Source organism: Vollenhovia emeryi, unplaced genomic scaffold (assembly GCF_000949405.1).
Source record: "Vollenhovia emeryi isolate VEMERY1.0 unplaced genomic scaffold, V.emery_V1.0 DF939255.1, whole genome shotgun sequence".
Classification (NCBI taxonomy): domain Eukaryota; kingdom Metazoa; phylum Arthropoda; class Insecta; order Hymenoptera; family Formicidae; genus Vollenhovia; species Vollenhovia emeryi.
Window position 1 is genome coordinate 113,700 of NW_011967111.1, and position 18,676 is coordinate 132,375.

At 42.9% G+C, this 18,676-nt stretch overlaps 3 protein-coding genes across 3 annotated transcripts in view; 2 read left to right on the forward strand and 1 right to left on the reverse strand.

Moving 5' to 3' along the window:
• LOC105559762 (lysosomal Pro-X carboxypeptidase) overlaps window positions 1-4,068 on the forward strand; it is a 7,118-nt gene extending 3,050 nt beyond the window's left edge. Inside the window, exons 2-7 of the mRNA XM_012008308.1 lie at window positions 403-543; window positions 1,139-1,419; window positions 1,842-1,999; window positions 2,064-2,236; window positions 2,400-2,752; window positions 2,911-4,068. Coding sequence (XP_011863698.1) covers window positions 403-543; window positions 1,139-1,419; window positions 1,842-1,999; window positions 2,064-2,236; window positions 2,400-2,752; window positions 2,911-3,103 — 1,299 coding nt within the window. The 3' untranslated portion in view covers window positions 3,104-4,068. The remainder of the gene's footprint in view (window positions 1-402; window positions 544-1,138; window positions 1,420-1,841; window positions 2,000-2,063; window positions 2,237-2,399; window positions 2,753-2,910) is intronic.
• Window positions 3,178-8,406, reverse strand: LOC105559759 (kinesin-like protein KIF3A). The gene is made up of 9 exons (XM_012008307.1): window positions 8,251-8,406; window positions 7,455-7,873; window positions 6,874-7,064; window positions 6,651-6,790; window positions 6,098-6,295; window positions 5,571-5,962; window positions 5,046-5,463; window positions 4,728-4,853; window positions 3,178-4,585 (listed from the first exon to the last, which is right to left on the reverse strand). Exons 1-9 carry the CDS (start codon window positions 8,263-8,265, stop codon window positions 4,448-4,450), a joined length of 2,037 nt encoding a protein of 678 aa, XP_011863697.1. The 5' UTR covers window positions 8,266-8,406; the 3' UTR covers window positions 3,178-4,447.
• A 3,730-nt stretch (window positions 8,407-12,136) lies between these two features.
• The window catches only part of LOC105559763 (tricalbin-1-like), a 35,396-nt gene continuing 28,856 nt past the window's right edge, over window positions 12,137-18,676 (forward strand). Inside the window, exon 1 of the mRNA XM_012008311.1 lies at window positions 12,137-12,267. The gene's annotated coding sequence lies outside the window, so the exon portion shown is untranslated. The remainder of the gene's footprint in view (window positions 12,268-18,676) is intronic.

Here is an 18,676-nt window from a genome sequence, read left to right on the forward strand (position 1 = left end):
AAATTTAAAAAATTAAATATCATCGAGATATATTTTATCGTCTTTAGATTCTGTAATCTACAGATTACAGAAGATAAATTCGTTATCAATTTAACGTTGGTAATTTTATACAATACTTAAAAAAAAGTTTATACAATACTTTTTTCTGTTATAATTTTGTGTCATTGATTATCTTAATTAGTCATTTTTAATTTATTCTATTCTATGTCTCCGGCTGATTGATGACTATGAAGTGTGGAAACATTTAATTTCGCTGCGAATATTGCCCGACTTATTTATTTTACGTAACAACTCAGAGAACATGCATGTCTAAAAGACATCTTTAAGACGTCTTTTAGACATATATGTTCTCTGGGAAATAGCCTGACTTTCTTAATTATTACTTTAATACCTTTTGTCCAGGTGGATCACTTCAGTTTCGCCGTACAGGACACTTTCAAGCTGAGATATCTCGTAAACGACACTTGGCGAAAAACGGAGAACGCCCCTATATTCTTCTACACCGGAAACGAAGGCGATATCGAGGTTTTCGCAGAGAATACGGTGAGAGCGGACAGCTGTTTACAGGCGCGACAATTGATACGCGATATCACGTTAGCCGCTTAATTAGCTGCAGTGGCTTAACTGACCCGGAAGTGCTGATTGCACTCGCGAATGTTATTATCGCAATGCAATGCTTTCCTAACATTTCTAAGATTCTCGATTATGCTGTAACGCATAAATACATTAATTGCTATTATTGCCACGAAATTGTAAATAAAACACAGAATAGTTAATATTGACGATGCTAAAATAAAGTTAATCAAGTACTTGATGAAACACAGAACAGATTACAGAAGACTATTTAGCAAATAACGAAATAACATTTGTTTCCCTGCTTTCTTCTTCGTTGCATCAATTCAAAATGGATTCATCGCGATTCAATTCCAATCGATTAAATCACGGTTATTGTTCGAGCTGACTAATCCTATATTTTTCGCTCATTAAACAAATCTCAAAACTAAAGTTAACATTTTAAATTACAGCGACGAGGGAGAGTCGCAAGTTAGTAAATTCGATCGAATATTTCATGAAATATTAGGCTTCTGTATGCTGTTCTATTGCGATTCTTTGTGAACGAGCTCTATGTACTCCGCAGGGCTTCCTGTGGGAAACCGCACCGCAATTCGGTGCGCTGGTAGTGTTCGCCGAGCACCGTTACTACGGTGAATCGCTGCCCTATGGGAACCGGTCCTACGCGGACCCGCAGCATCTCGGCTATCTAACGTCCCAGCAGGCTCTAGCCGATTACGCGGATCTTATCGGGTATCTAAAGTCGCAACCAGAATACAAGCGCAGCCCAGTCATAGCTTTCGGCGGTTCGTACGGCGGTATGCTCAGCGCTTGGATGCGCATGAAGTATCCCCACATTATTCAGGGGTACGTTTGATCGTTTATCGCACGATAACGATATCTTGACTGCATAACAGAGAGCACAGAAAAATGCAGAGAAAATATATCTTAACATAGACCTATCTTATATGTATAGTAAATATGTCTAACAACTATATTTAAAGTCTCCGTCAGTAGATTATATTTTATAGCGCAATTTTGCTTGCCTTCGAACACTACGATAGAAATCCGCGGGAAAGAATGCGAACAAACATTTTAAATAAAATGGAGAGCTATCTTGACATTCCTGACAGAGAATTTTATCGATATTCAAGACTCTATGTGTCGTATAAATATAATATGTAATATAACGCGAGATATGTGCAAAATATAATATTCTTCAGCAGCGCGAATTCGATCATTTATCGCGCCAAACATATTAATATTACATAATTATTGACGCGTTGCAGCGCGATTGCGTCTTCGGCACCGATTCAGCAGTTCGCTGGCGTTGTGGACTGCGAGGCATTCTCTCGGATAGCAACCTCGGACTATCGCGCCGCGAATTCGACATGCCCGCAGCTCATCCGGAAGGCGTGGAGTACGATCACCAACGTGACTTCGAATGGTAACGAAACGCTTCTCCAATAATCCGATCAGGTTCTCTGATCCCTGCCGTTCTTACATTTTAGACGAGGGCAAGAAGTGGCTGTCGGACAACTGGAAACTGTGCGAGCCGCTGAAGACCGCGGAGCACGTCAAGACGCTGAAAGATTTCTTGGAGGAGGTCTACATAAACCTGGCTATGGTCAACTATCCGTACGAGGCTGACTTCTTAGCGCCGCTACCCGGCAATCCAGTTAACGTGAGTATTTTGAAACCTCGCAGTCGTAAAATTTCCTCCACGCATGGCTCTGCTGACGAGACAATCACTTTTTCCTCTTGCCAAAAATTGGATGGAGTTACTGTCCACCATAGTGATTTTGAAGATTCACAGCTGATGAATTAAATAAATACTTGTCGCTTAGGTGTTCTGCCAGCATCTGACAAACGCGTCATTGACGGGAAAACCGCTGTTATTGGCACTTCATCGAGCTGTTAGCGTTTATACAAATTATACCGGTAAAACGAGCTGTATCTCCACGAGGAATGCAGAGCCGGGATTGGGCGGTGATAAAGGGTGGGATTATCAGGCGTGCACGGAAATGGTGATGCCGATGTGCAGCGACGGTAACAACGATATGTTCGAGCCGGTGGATTGGAACATCGTCAAGTACAATAATACCTGTTTCAAAAAATATTCCGTATCGTCACAACCTTATCTGGTTTGTGAGCAGTACGGCTGCAAGAATTTTACCAACGCGAGCAACATCGTTTTCAGGTAGGTACACGAAACGACATCGATAAGTAAATATCTAGATCTTCTCTTTGTCCGCATGATTCTTTTCATTTAGCCTCGGCTGTTTTAGTTTTCTTTTGCGTCTATATTCCGCGACCCTTCGTCGCTTGTTCGTCTCTATTCTATCTTTCGTTTTGCAGCAACGGATTGCTGGATCCATGGACGAGCGGAGGTGTGCTGCGCAATTTATCAGAGTCAGTGGTCTCGATATTGATGCCGGGTGCCGCGCATCATCTCGATTTACGAGCGTCTAACAGTAACGATCCGTACAGCGTTCTATTGACGCGCAATTTCCATCGGTTTTCGATTAATAAGTGGATCAAGGAATATTGATTGAGATAGGAAACTGAAAATTCGGTGCGACGAAAGATGTTCGCAGAATTATTGGGAAATAACTCGCGACCGCCTGGTCGAAATTCATCCTTTATATTTCTCAAATTAAAAATACGAAAACAAAACGCCTACGCCGCGACAACAATAAATATTCAACGCTGAATCGGCTGCTTAACGCTAAATAAAGCGTTGGCGAAAACTCAATCGAAAACATATGCGCGAAAGCATTTCGATATATCACAGTAAATAATAAATGCACATACATATCTCGTCGGGCATTCTAAAAGAACTACGAGAGAGTATAAAACTTTCAGATAACGCGAAAGTCCGAAACGCATTTGAAGAATGTCCGATCTTTTCGGACGTTTTCGCGATATCTCTCGGACGTTTGCGTTGTCTAAAGTCACGAATCTAATATCACTATAGCACATAAAAAATGGCTACTTTATCAAATAAAAAGTAACACTATCGCGATTATTTGACACATACTCGACATTAATTATAAATATATGCGCTGTATTATTCCTAGTTAATATTTTTATCGCATTATGTAATTTCTTACGCCAAGTTTGTCCGAAGGAATCATGTAGGGAGTATAAGCGAACAAAGCTACCGAAGAGATACGAATTTCTACATGTAGAATAAATTTCTCTTAAAAGAACGTTGGATCTTAAGCCGAATCTATAAATATCATGTAAATATCATGGTTTTTTTATATGTCGATCTTCTGAAATTCTCAAATCCTTATTTCGCAGGTACAGCATTGTTTTTCACTTTTCTAATGGACTCGTATTATTTTTCTACGCTATCAGAATGATCTCTCTCTCTCTCTCTCTCTCTCTCTCTCTCTTTCTTTCTCTCATATTGTTACCACGAAAATGTATATCTAAGAATATTTTTACATACTATTTGTGAATGTGTTGAGATAATCTTACGCTACGTTATAAATAAAAAAAAGTTTAATACTCTTGGATAAAATATCTATGGCGTGCTTCAAAGTGACTTCGAAAAAAAATGCGCTTAAATAGTTTTCAATTTATCTGTGTCTGTGATCAGCGTTAAATTATATTCTCAATCGTATTCACGATGCAGTTAGGATGTCCTTCTCACATGTATACATACGTATAAAAAAAAGATCCCGAGATCTTAAAAGTAACACGGGATATCGCAAAACCGGGAGAACGGATGAATTATCTAATCACCAAGTCACCGATACGAGTACATTACAAATATACTGTACGTTTGCGTGAACAAACGTGGATGTGTAAATCTCCGAAAAAATTGATCTACAAAAATGGGAGATAAGATAAACCCCTGCGACACCACCACCGAGGATCTTCGTGTTTAGTGCGGTGTGCGTCGATGCGCGGTAGTCGGTCTGGGAACGCCAGAGCGGGTTCGCACTTTCTTCGGTTGCACATATGTATTGTCTAGCCCGATGTTGTAAGAGAGATATATGTTCGACATGTCTGGCGGCATTGTCTGCAGAGAGAAATTTTTATATGTCATTAGGTGTCTTAGACCGAAATTTGGATCGTGCAGAAGAGTCGACCAGTTTCGGATGAGGAAAAAAAATTCTGTCTCTTTTCTGGAGACTAAGACAAATGATGGATAATCATCTTACGTCTTTATTATTCCCTGCCGGCGATGCAGTCTGTGCTTTGCGCATGTTATTCCCTGTATATGCCACGCACTTTAGCTGCCATTCGCCTATATCCTCATTCCAGTGAACATATCTCTTGATCATCGTCTGTAGAATAACACAGAGATGTATTTAAATATATTTAATATATTCACAAAAATTCGGTATAACTCTGACCAGTGCTTTTCCGACTCCTCGATTGCCATTCGTCATTTTGACTAGTTCGCTTTAATTTTAAGCGTCTACCTCACCTTTGTTAATATTATTCTAAAGAAGTTGCGCAACAATATTCTCACATACCTGGTACTGAACGGGAATATAATGATTTACAATGAGATTCTGCAGCTGCAGCTCCCTGCCGATTCCCCGTACACCCTCCAGAAGACCCTCCATCTCCCTTTGGTGTTCCTGCTGCAGGTCGGACAGCTCCGCCTTGACGGACATCAACATCGTGTACACGCGCGCTAATTTCTTCGTTTTCCCAGCCGCTTCCTCCTGCAGAGACGAATACTTCTCTTCGATGTCGATGCGTTCCGCCTCCTTCGCTTTAATGGCCCTCTTCAACTGCTCTTCCCGGCTCTTCCGCTGCTCGAGCTCGACCGCCGCGGCAGCTAACAATTGTTCCTGAGCCTCCGCCTTCTCCAACAGATTTTCGCCGCCCACTAATATCTTATTCTGTAAATTCTGCATCTTCTCCCGCAACGCTTCCTTCTCGCTCCTGGAATTAAGATGCTTTATTTTAATAAAAATGTTCGTACTTAGGTCATTTATCACTCATTTATTTTATATTACAGTTTCAATTTTCTATTATACTTTGATACTTACTGAGTCTTCTTCAGTTCGATGACGTCTTTATCCACCGGACTCTTATCGTCCCTTTCGGCCTTATCGACCTTTTCCGTCGAGTCCGTGTCTCCGTACTCCAACTCTTCCACCGACAATATTTGACTCCTTCTATGTCGCACCTTCTTGTCTCGCTTCGTTTCTCTCGTTTCTTCCGAATCCTCGGATTCTTCCTCAGATTCCGAGAGCTCCGCCCCATTATCCTCCAACTGCTTGCGCAATTGTTCGATCTCTACTTGGAACTGTCGAAGCAGAGCGTCCTTTGGATCCTCGTTGATCCTCGCGCGATTCTTAATGTTCTTCGCGCGGTTCGCGTAACGTAAAGTGCTTATAGTCTCGTCGTAGTTTATATCTGCTGGACTAATGTTTGCACACTGCAACAGCAATATTGGTGATGTTAAATATTCGGTATAATTGCTTGTACATAAAAATAATTAAGACTACTAATACTTTCGTATTTTACTTATTTATTTAAAGTAGTAATGAAATGTTTATATTGTATCACTTACCATCAACGTTTTCGAATTTCCACCCAATGAGTCCTGAAGCAATCTAGTCAGTTTGGAATTTCTGTAAGGCACGTGAGAGCTTTGTCCGTCAACCAGTGCGGATATTACGTTTCCCAATGTGGACAGCGACAAGTTAATCTTGGTGGCTTCGCGCAACCGCTGACCCGTCGCCTTCGTCTTACTTTGTCTCTCTGATCCCTAAAAGTCAAGAAAACCGTGCGGACAAAGAGTTCCGGAGTGTCGGAAAGTGTTATATTTAGAGAAAAGTCCCCTATTATAAGAGACTCCTAATATAACAAAAGATGGATTTTCAGCATCCAACTTCACATATTATTGTTCTGCAACAATTACACGTGCGATCTAACAATGAATTTTCCACCAAACAAATTTTACCCCAAGGATAATAAATTCATGGCGAGACGAACAGACGATGCCTATTAATTTTGCAGAAATCTCACTATCTCGTATTAGGAGCCCATCTCATGATAGGAGACTCTTCTCTATACATTTAAGAAACAACATTTTATATCATATATGTAAGTGACACACGCACGGCTAAATCCACCAAGTGGAGCTTCCCCATCTTCACATGCTGCTCCCCGTCTTCGCCGATCTGACTAGATTCGACCGTGATTGTGAATATTGCATGGGACCGGGAACTAGACACATTCATGGCAGTAGCCCCGACGACACCTGCACGAAGTCCAGGATTATTTTCAGTTTCTTGTACGCGTCACACAGCAGTTTGCTGTGTATATAGCATTGCCGCTACTCACGATTTTTATTGCCGAGAGACATAATGCGATCCAAGTCATCAGCATTGTTCACCACGTATCCGCTCAGATCCTTCACAAACACTCCGATGTCCGGCCTCTCCTTCACCTCCAGCCGAGTGTTCTGGTCCTTACCGAGCAAGTCTCGAACCTCCTCGTTGTAGATCTCCAGATATGTTGCACGTACGAGGAATCTGTTAGCATTAATTATTAATGTATTAATATATAATATATAATCCATTTAAGTATTTTAATGATACGAATTGTCTCGAGGTATCTCTGTCTTGCTGAACTATAGAAATGATATTTCATCAAGCGGTAAAAGCGTCATTTTCAAGGCGCGCGTACAAGATGCCTTACTTCAAGAGCTTTTTTTAAAAAAAAGACACCAATACATATACATTACAGATACAGCTACTATCTGTATCTTTCTTCGGAAAAATAATTCAGTGACCCTTGTGTCTTTATCTAAAGCGAAGGAATTCAAGAGATATAACTTGCATCTATATCTCTCCACTGAATCCACTAAAAAATTTATCTTGTGTGTTTGATAAAAAACAGTCAAGCTACCAAGCTCTGCTCACTTCTGATTCTCATCGGCCTTGGCTATGTGGCCAAAGATTTGAGCGAACGTGTTCGGGATGATCCCTCTGGCCTGCGGGGAGGTTTTAGCACCGGACATGGTATAAGTTTTGCCGGTGCCGGTCTGGCCGTACGCGAAGATCGTCCCATTGTAGCCCTGCAGCACCTTGTCCACTATAGGCCTGGCGGTCTCATTGTAGATGTCCACCTGGGTTGAGTCCGTGTCGAACACCGCGTCGAAGGAGAAGACCTTCGGTGGCTCTCCGTGGGCCGCATTCTGATTCTCTATGGTGATCTCGGCGTTCAGAGTGTCCACGTCTATTATGTTCTTGCAGTGGCTGTCGAACTCCTTGGTGCTCAGCGGCCGAACTCGCACCACCACCCTGACATTTTCTATCTCCCCCAGCTCCGTCGCGCTGTCCTGAATAAGATAAACGTCGCGTGAAGATGAATCTCCAGTTTGGAAAGGCAGTTATATTATTATTAATTCCAGAGATATGGCGACATCCAATGAGATAATCGAAGAAATAGCAGAAGGATACGTTAGACTCTACAGTGTAGATTTAGATTCGTTCCACAGATTTAAATTTAATATTGTATCAACTACTATATACATTAAATAAATAATTATGATATATATATATTAAAAATAATCAATAATATTCAATGAATAAAAAATAAGATGTTAGACGAGCTGTGGGAGTCTCGTCCCCGAATACTTGGAACGTCGATAAAACGTCAAAGTTCCATCTCCCCGCCTGACAACGGTGCACATTTGCCGTACGGAATAATACTAACTTCGGTCCCCGGCATCGCGGATCCGTTTTCACCCGCAACAGTCACATAAACGCGGGCGTTTCTCACAGCATAATTCGCAGACGTTGGCGAAAAACGTCAGGGAACGTCGGGCTAGCAGACGACCTCGGTAAACAAATGGATCGATGCCTGGCCGTCCGCAGACGTTTCGCGGATATCCAGACTCGCTCTGCTCACTGGTCTGGCCATAAGATAGCACGCTGTGATTGGTCCGCCATTTTTATTCAATTCGCGCCAGTTTTTTAAAGCTTCTACTGGTGAAACATAGTGAATTAGTATTTTAAATTAGTGTTCCTTAAAATTTAATTCTTATTATTTAAAAGTTATCTTAATATTATCAAATTATACAGTTTTTCTAGAATACTTTTTTAAGTGAAGTAATTTTTTTAATGGAACCCCCTATTGTTCATTACACTATCTTATTCTACTAATTAATGTGAACAATTTTTGTCTGAAACTTTTTTATTTGCCTAATACTTTTTTGAGATATTCAAGAGAAAATTTATAACTTTTTCAATGTTTAGCCTATGATATCTCGATAACTGTTTGTCGGAGAGAAAAGTAGTACGGTACTTTTTGACTTGATTTGGCCTCAAGAATATGCTGTTACAATAGTGTTCCAATTATTGAAAATTTTTATGTATTGTAACATATACATTTTTGCACATTCCGAAAGTCTATCGAATAGCGTCATTTTGAACGCATTATCTGCGTTTCGATCTTATCCACCGACGACGACCGCTCTCGAGACTTTAATTGTTAATAACTTTTTAACCAAGAGGGTGCAAACGAAAAATCGACCTGCTTTGGAATGCACAAACTTTTTTATTAGGAGGGTGCAAACGAAAAATCGAAATGTGCTTACATGTTCGTACAATAAGCAATCGAATGGGCTAAACTTTTTTTTTCCAATGCTGGGGGCTAACTTCACACTGGTCTGGCATCTGTGTATCAATCAGTTTACCAGAGTTGCAGTCGGTAACCCATCTCTCGTGGTAAAAGGTTGGGACAGCCATTCCGGTTCACCCTGTATATGCACATTTAAAAACATTAAAATATGTGAAAATGATGTGAAAAATATATGAATATCAGAAAATTTTTTGGTACGTTGGTATGACTGGAAACCAACCACAGTGTACCCTTTTACACTTTATACTACTTCCTCAAATAAGCCGCAAGTAGGATTATCTTTAGGTATAGAAGGGGCATCGGATGTGCCACAAGTAGGATCACCCCTAGGTGTAGAACGGGCATAACAGTTGAAAGGCGTTCACACAAAGGGGTAAATTTAAAAAAAAGGGATTTAATTATGCGATATCTCAATTAAATTTCAAGATTATATCTACATATAATGTTTTTACACTTATCTACACATAAATTGTTTTACGTATTGTTTACGTTATGTTTATGTGAACGTTTTTTAAGTAAACAAGATAAGCAATGTAAATTATTTTATATCCAAACTGTCTCGGGGAATTACATCAATTAACCTATTGGATATAATTGATTTTTTGAACTGTACTTTCACAAACAGTAGCTAGATTTAAGAAAATAAAAAATAATTTTAGAACAGTTAAAATTTGTAGATGAATTTCAATGATATTAATGTAGAAATATTATTTACGCTGATTTGATTTGTTAGTTCTAAGAATCTACTAAAATGTTCTTCTACAAATTTTTAATTTAATGATTTCAGTTTAAAAATCTAAATTCGGAAATTGATATAAGCATATTAAGAGAACATAATAAGAGAAGAGAGGGAGAGAGTGCATTATTTAAAGTTCCAAGAATTCCAAGAATCGTTATTCCGTATTATCAAGATTCCTAGAACCTCATTTATTGAAGCCGGAATTTCGAACCAACAAAATTGATTCTAAATTCTTGAGAATAAAATGTAATTGGGGAATAATGTGAGGAACATCATAATTTCAAGTATTTCTATTTAAAAAACGTAAACTTTGTTGTTTAGTTATTTGTTCTTTACATTATAAGCAGGACTACATACATACCTAATTTTACAGATAATTTATCAATGAGATATTTTATGATAGATACTTTTAGAGATCAACAGTTTCATCCACTTCAGAATGTATCTCAGTTTTTAGTTTCATCTTTAGAACTTCAATTATATTCAATAATTTTATCGAGAACCAATTTTGATATTATTACTTTACTTATTGAATAAAAAGAAGAAGCAAGTTGGCGATCAAATATTATAAGTGCTTTCCAAAATTATAAACGTTTCTTACTCAGGCCATATTATATCATTGTAAAAGTTCTCGCAATTAATTCCCCAAACGATTTGCACGAGACTCAATGACGCTCCGTCAGTAAGTCATTTCTAACAACAACATATGAAAAGTTTACTGTTGTTCCTGCAAGATATGCATTCAACTTTTACCGTATTCTCTTCAATGATCGTTTGATCAGATAAAACGAAGAGGGACTTTGTTTCCTTGGGCTTGGTTTCACTAATGTCGCTTAACTTTATTCGTAGTTTAATTCATTCTTTGTCTCTTTTTAAGGGGAAAGAGACAAGCGAGAAAAAGACGAAGGACAAATTAAACTAAGTTCAAAGTTAAGTGGTAAAGCCGGGCCTTAACGTATTGCGGCGGCGCTTTAGAAGCGTAAGTAAAACAATGAAATTCAACTCCTCGTGTACTTATACATAAATCTTGTTTTCCACTTGGAACACTGTTGCAAATACGTCTCATATATCGAAGGGACTAAAGGTTTTAATGAATAATTTATGTCTCCTCACTGAGAAATATTTTCTACAATGAATAAATCCTCGCTATACAATAGTAGTAGCTCTCTAGAACAAAGACTATGATCATACTCGTCCTCTTAATAGATGTGTCTTTAATAGTTAATTCTCATGGATAATTTCTCTCTCTCTCTCTCTCTCGCTCGCTCCAGAATTATTGAAGATTCTATCACATTAACCGGCTAATTTGCGTCAGAAGTAGTGCATTCTGCATAAAATGCTTCAGCGTGACATCGCGCTATAAGTGCCGCGTCGTTTGCACTTGTGTATCGCGCGATTTAAGCTGTGCAATTAAACGCCCGCGAGACATTAAAACGAGCATGCAGAAATCGTGAGAAAATATCTAACTCGTCTGCGTGAACCCTCACTTTCTACCGATGAAAGTTCTGGGCGGAACGATGTTTGTCATCCAATTACCTTTCAGCGGACCTGTTTAATTAAGAACCAATCGGGACGAGATGGCGCCTATTTTACTAAATTAACATGGTTTTCATTCAGCTTTCCCTTCATTTCTTTCTTGTCTCTCGTCTTCTTTTCATTTTTTTTTAATTACAAGCCTTTCCTCTCCCTCTCTACTTTTTTTCTCCAAACATTTAATAAAGAAGAGACAATCTAGATTAATGATTATCTTAACTATCTTCAGTCTTTTTTTTCATCTTTCCCATTCTTTGATTCTCTCACATTTACATACGGTAAGAATCAATTATGCAGAGTGTCCCTAAACCGGCGATAAATATTTTAATAAATTGATACTGTTCTCTCCCGTTTCAACACGATAGATACAGACGGTATTTACATTCCATCGATTAATTATCTCGCGCGTCACTCGAAATAAGCTAATTGGGTACGAGATAGGGTCCAGCTTCGTATATGCGTCATCAGTGCCCGACCCCTCCCTATTCTTTCTCATTCCACCTCGCGCAGTCCCTTGGCTTTGTCCCTCTCACCGAGAGACGGTTGCCCCCGTCCATTTGCCGCGTACCCTTCTCCGCGCTAGAAGCCGGCTTCGCGTCCCTCTCGCTCCCCCGGTGAGCGGTGCCGGCTCGGAGCAGCAGCTGACGGACGTAACAATGCGTTGTTCCCGGTGCCACGGTAGCGCTATGTCCCGCACGAGTGCCAGAAGAAAACCGCCGCGATAAAGCGGCGTCACCGATATAAAGGGTTGGCGCTTCCAGCAGTTACGCGCGATGTGAACCACTCTTCGGTACCTATACATCGGCTGCACGCAGCAGGTAAGAAATCAAATCGCGATCGAGAGAGGCTCCTCCAACACAATCCTCCGACCTGCCTCTAGTCCAGTGCGTAGTCGAGGAGAGAGGATCCACGCGAAGATGCGACTACGCGTGGATCTTCTTCGGACGGTGAGAAGGGGTGGAAGGGAGGGGGCGAGCGGACGATGCGTTGTGCGAGACGTGTGAAATTAGTGAGGAGATCAAATCGAGTAAATCGAGTTGTGTACGATCCGGAAAAAGGAACAATGAGAAGATGTTGAGTCGCACGGAAAGAGATACAGAGAGAGAGAGAGAGAGAGAGAGAGAGAGAGAGGATGCTCGTCAATAATCTGACGCCACGGTGCCATTTCTGGGACGCTGGATACCGCGGCGAGGACGGGCGCTGCAGCGAGACCGACTAAAAATTGTTTTCGCAGTTGAAAATAAAAATAAAATCGCGGCAAAAACTCAAATAGGTCAGACGTCGGACGGAGCGAGGGAGATGCAGTGGGCGAAAATTGACGTTGCGGTACGGGGGGGGGTGGAGGGGAAGGGGGGGTGCGCGCTCGCGAACGATCTAAAATGCAAACGTCGGTGAAAGTGCAAACGCTTCGTCGGGAGGAGCGACTCCGTGAAATAACTAATGTGCCGCTTGAAGCGCGAGTGCGCGCGTTGCATAGGTAAACGTGTAACGCGCGACCGCGGCGCGGGGAAACCGCGCGCCGGTGAGCCATCGCGCTGCCATTTTCCGCGGGCGGAAAGCGCTGACGCGGAGCGCTTATCCGCCGGCACTTAAGCGAGATGCATCCGAGAGAGGAGCGATATTTCCATATAAATTACAAGCGGTTCTCGTCGTACGGGTTTCCGTCGGCTACTAACATTTCCGTTGCGCAATAAATACGTGATACATTGAAATATGCGCGCGAACGTGGAGGCCGCGGCATTCGGCGTGGCGCCGCGCCGCTGCTGAGGTAACGCTCGCTCGCTCGCTCCGCTCCGCCTTCGGGACTTGGGACTCGCAAGTCGAGTTATTGATCGACCGCCGCTCGCGAGTTAATCGCGCGGGAACCCCCTTGGCCGAATCTTGTAACGACGCACGCACGTGGGGTACGATGAAGCGTGAGTATCGCATGACGTTACCAGCGGATATTCGGTGATACACACAACGTCACTGGGCTATAGACAACGCCGGCGAACGCGAAAACGACCGGCGCACGTGGAGCGTTGTACTATCGCTTTTGATTATCACGCGAGTTACGCTTTTGAATTTTAATGAATTCGAGCCCGCAATTACGTGGTTTGCTCGGCGTAGAATTCATGAGGTACGTCCCGTCGCAACCGTGTTATTAAAACAAAAAGGGACCTGCACACTCGCGTGTGTCCTGGGACAATGCGGCCTAATTTTAGGGAACCAAAGAGCGTTTTCTGAACGATATTGTATCACCGTTCTGAAATTGTATACAGTTTTAACCAGGGCTGTGCGATGGTGAGTTTCAAAATTACATGCCACATAATCGTACAACAATGCGCAACAACCACGAACTGAAAATAATATTACTTTTTAACGGTCGACATAGATAACAGTAAATAATAACGTGCCTCGGTGGTCGAGTAATTTTTCGCAGAGTCTTAAAAATCGTGCCCGAACCAAGTGACCCCGGATGGTGGTTCGTATGCATTTTTTATGCATGTGTTTTATAAACGTATAATTTAATACTTTATTAAAAAAAACATTTGGGAAACGTATAAAAAATCCGACATATTCTACTTGGAATAGTGAGTGAAAATAAAATTACAAACAAAATTTTCCACACTTCTAAAATATTAATGTTCGACGATAGATTACTTAGGGCCAGTTTCACAAACGTCGTTTAACCGCTAACCCATGGTTAATCGATCCTCTGTCTCTTCTTGGATAACAAGATTGAGAAAGATAGGAAGTCGACTGAACTCTGGTTAACAGTTAACTGACGTTTGTGAAACTGGACCTTATAATATTGCTTACATGACACGTAAAACACAGTGATATACTTATAAATGTAAATTGTTATATTTCACGCTTATATGCTCAGCCATAGTTTTAACGATATATTATATAATACATTTTGTGGAGTTTCCTGCTATCAATACTCGAGAGCTCATTATAAACGAAATTCCACTTTTTCTTTCCGGAACTGTTTATACATTTTTTTTCAATTAAAACTTTTAGAGTTAAAAATTATTTCATGTTTATTACGGTCGCATAATAGCTAAGTGTCTAAGGAGGTAAGCCAAGTTAATTAACCAGAAGCCGAGAAGCTGAGGCTAATTGTAAGACTCATCGGCTTCTGTAAAGATCCTGTATGTGTGCGTGCGTGTGTATCGTAGCACGTCATTGCGGAAAAGGTAGAAAAGGGGCTTTATCAGGAGTCAATGATCCGCACGCAGGCTGCAGGCATTGCTCTCTTCTCAGGCTTCACTGGTAACAAGCGAGGTGTCTCGTCGGACACTTCCTCATCGGTCATCTGTTTTCTAGTCGCTTACGTTCCTTCGTTACATCGAGCACACGTTTCCGTCAACACGGCCTTAAAAGCGGCGCGCTAGAAATGAGCTGAAAGATTAATAAATAACCCTTGCAATTTCAAAGACGAAGGGCGATTAATTTTCTTAAAGTAACGAGGAGGATTAGTCGCAGAGGGAAAGATCTCTCTTTCCGACGATACTTTTTCCTTCTCCTTCGCTTCCATCCAATAAGGAAATTCGAAATGAAGAGAAATCTCAAAGAGCTCGAGATTATTCGAGAGAAAGAGTATGCGATCTTTCAACGCTTCGTAAATTCTTCTTTCCCTAAATTGGCAATCCCGAACTTGAAGAAGTTTCTCTCTCCGGCTTCTGTTTATGGGCTCAAAATGCAGAAGAAACTCCGAGTGTACAATTAAAAGTAAGAATGAACGTGTCCTCTTTCTGTCGGTGCCCCGTCTTTCCGTAAGACGCGACCCCAAAGAGAGCCCCCTCTCCTCCGATACTCTTTATGGGCTCAAAGCGAGGAGGAAACTTAAATGCTATGATTAAAAGCAAAAAGAACCTGTCCTCCTTCTGTCGATGCTACTCAATTTCCCCCTTCCTCCGGGATCTACTTTCCGCTTCTCTTCACGATCGAAAAAAAAAGAAAGAAAGAAAGAGATTCGAAGAGTAAGAGCGGTAGATTAAGCGCAAGAGAGAGGTGCCCTCTTTCTGTCGAATGTCATGTCCTCCCCGGCGAAATCGCCAGGAGATTGCTCCTGCCCGCTTCTAATCCGGATTCCCGTGCCGCCCCGCGTGTACGCGAGATGAGAAAGTACGTCTTTCGGTTTTTTCTTCGTCGGGATTTCGAAAGTAAAGAAACTCGGGGTACCATTATTAATCGGGGAGGGTTAAAGTTGACGAGTGTCTCTTCCCGTTCATGGTGAACGCGAAGGCTCCTCTGAAGATGAAAAATACACACGCTCCTCTCTCTCTCTAGACCTCTGCATTTCTCTCCCGAGACTTACGAAGTCTCTTCTGGGACACGAGAGCGGACGAGGTTCCGCTCTCCTCGTTCGCTCTTACTCCCCGAAGGCACCCGGAGGAACGAGGGAGGAGAGAAAGGAGAGAGAGACACAGAGAGAGAGAGAGAGAGAGAGAGAGAGAGAGAGAAAGAGAGAGGTGAAAAACGGCGAAGAGGAAGAGACACGCGAGCGGAGAGTAGGGAGCAACACAGCCGGAGGAACCCGGAGGAGAGAGGTTCTGTTATCCGGTCGCGGTCCTCTCTCCTCTTCCTCGCGGTGGTGGCAGGTCAGTGTTGCCGCGCTCGCGGCCGAGGACGGCCGTCACCGTCTCCGCCAGGGAAACGTTTCTCTCGTCGTGCAATCGCGACTCGTGCGCGCGCGGCGAAGCCACTGCGGGGCGTCGCGTGCCCTCCACGAGCGAGAGGAGTGTGTGCCCGCCGGCGCGTCGCGGCGGCAGGCGACCCGGATGATGCGGGACGCGACCCCGGGAGTAACACCGCCGCCGCGAAGCGACGCCACTGCGACCAGGTATGCGCCACGTACCCGGCTCTCCCCTTGAAGCTTGGAGGAGCGCCCGAGAGCCGCTTCCGCTCTGTTTCTTCAACGTCGGGACGCGATCGCGGAGGGATTTTATCGCGCCGAGAGCGGCGAACCCTTCCGCCACGATGGAACCTTGTTTGCCCCGTCTAGTTGAATGCGCTTGCTATCTTAAGGTCTGCTGGGCCCGCGCCTGTTCCTCCAAGACTCGCTGCCTCGGCCCACGAAACAAAAAGTCTTTGCGTAACTTTATAATTTTTTTTGTACGCGTGAATCGGCTCCGTGTATGTTTGCGCAAAAATGTTTTACAGTTGATATGAGATCTGATTTTTAACCGATCGTAAAAAATCGGGAGTAAAATCGCAGAAACTTGGAAAATAATCGAAGAATAATTCTGAGTGAATGATAGAGATAAATAACAATTAAAACAAATAATTGCGAAGTTAATATGGAGCAGTGCGGCGATGAAATGCGAGTCCACATTTTGGAGAAACTACGCACTCGCGTGTTAGATAGTAAACATATCTACGAATGAAAAGAATATTTTTCAGGGCTGTAAAGAGCTACACGTGTTAATTCAGCGGTTAAAGCAGTGTTTCCCTTGAATGTACGCCAGTGTTATAGTTAGACACAATTGCCGCAAAATAACTTTTCAAAGTTGAAGAGAAGGATGCCAACTGGGAACACACCTACCACTTTGCAACCACGCACAACGTCAGAATCGGACGATCTACCGCTTTGAATTGAAAATATTACAACGCTCTGCAAGGATTCGTAACTCTGAGGCGCACCGTCCGCAGCCGGCGTGATAAAGAATTCGGGTTTCGTTAATTATCTCTTATCGTTATTCGAGTAACGGCGGCCCGACACGCGGAGAAAATGCAAATTTCCGTCGATTGTTACGCGGCTTGATTTTCGGAGCGTCTCGACGCGCCGAGCCACCTGGTCGTAACAAGACGGAAAGGATCGGAGCCCCCGGAGGCTTCCTCGCGATATCTTCTTCCTTTCTTCAACAGGTCGCGGCCGCGGCGTCACGCCGCGTGCATCGCGCCTCGCTTCTCGCTCTGATACTCCCCGCGTCTGTTTAACATTGATCTTGAATATTCACCCCCCCCCCTCTCCTCTCCTCCGCGCGATAGAGATTTTTTAAGACAACGCGATTACGAGGTGCGTTGACCCTCCGGGCGCAGGGGAGAGAGAGAGAGCGACCCGACAATCTCCGACCGATTAGCCCTGACGAACCGATAATTGTCAAACGCACCGGAAATCCCTATTACGCGATCGCACTTTGGGACTCGACCTTGTGACATTTGCTCTTCTGTCAGATCCCGTGGGAACGTGGCGATGAGCTTTACGTTTTAGGGGATGCTGGAGTGATTCTGCACTCTTGGCACCTTTTGCGCCTAGAACTGTTAATTCGTGAAATCATTTGTGTAACATACAGATTGTGTGGCTTTTGTGTACAGACCGACGGTGTTCCACTATTCAGATTAAGTCAAAGAACAGCCACATATATTTGTATATTACACAATTGTTTTCACGAATTAACAGTTCTAGGAGCAAAAGGTGCCAAAAGTGCAGAATCACTTCAGCATCCCCCCTTAAGCCCGTATCAGACTACGGATCGAGATTGAGATTAGATTGAAATTTGACCAATTAGTGTAAAAGTTACGAAACTTAAGATTAGTAAACTTCACCGTGATTGGTCAAATTTCAATCTAATCCCAATCTCAATCCCCATACAGCACGCGTGTCTAAAAGACATCTTTAAGACATCTTTAAGTCATCTTTCAGACATATACATATCTAAAAGACGACTTAAAGATGTCTTTTAGATATGCGTGCTGTATGGGTCCGGGCCGTGGTCTGATACGGGCGTAACGGTCTACAATGTGGAGTATTGCCGGTATCCGCGATTAGATACTAATTGACACGGGCGTTCCCGTTATTGAAGATTCCTATCGTTGTCTCTACGCGTGAATACCTGCGCCCGAGAAGCGTTGATAATTACGAGAGCCACGCGCGCGGGCATACTTTCGGTGCCAGACGCAGCTCCGCCTTGCACGCCGGTACGAGAATACCGTGCACGAGGGGGACCAGACGCGCGTACGTGTCTATGTAAATATGTAAATACGTAAAGCGTGGCGGGAAACAGCCGGGCAGCCCTCTCCGCGTCTTTCGGCAAAACGAGAACAGGTTCCCGGCGGCTTTTCTAAACCTCCGGAATGTACCGCCTCCTCGGACGGATCTTAACCGTCCGCAGGTAGTTGATTTAGGAATTGCCTATACGCAATAATTACGAGGGAGGCCATTGGAAGATCGAGAATTAATTACGGCGCCTTCCCTCGTTCTGCGGGTCCCCTCGTCGTGTATTACCCCATGCGCTC

Excerpts from the sequence above, each read along its gene's own strand:
- LOC105559759 (XM_012008307.1), bottom strand. Across the intron at positions 4,854-5,045 it reads ATATTCCCGTTCAGTACCAG|ACGATGATCAAGAGATATGT; the intron begins GTATGTGAGAAT and ends GTTATTCTACAG. Across the intron at positions 4,586-4,727 it reads CGGCAGGGAATAATAAAGAC|ACAATGCCGCCAGACATGTC; the intron begins GTAAGATGATTA and ends TTCTCTCTGCAG.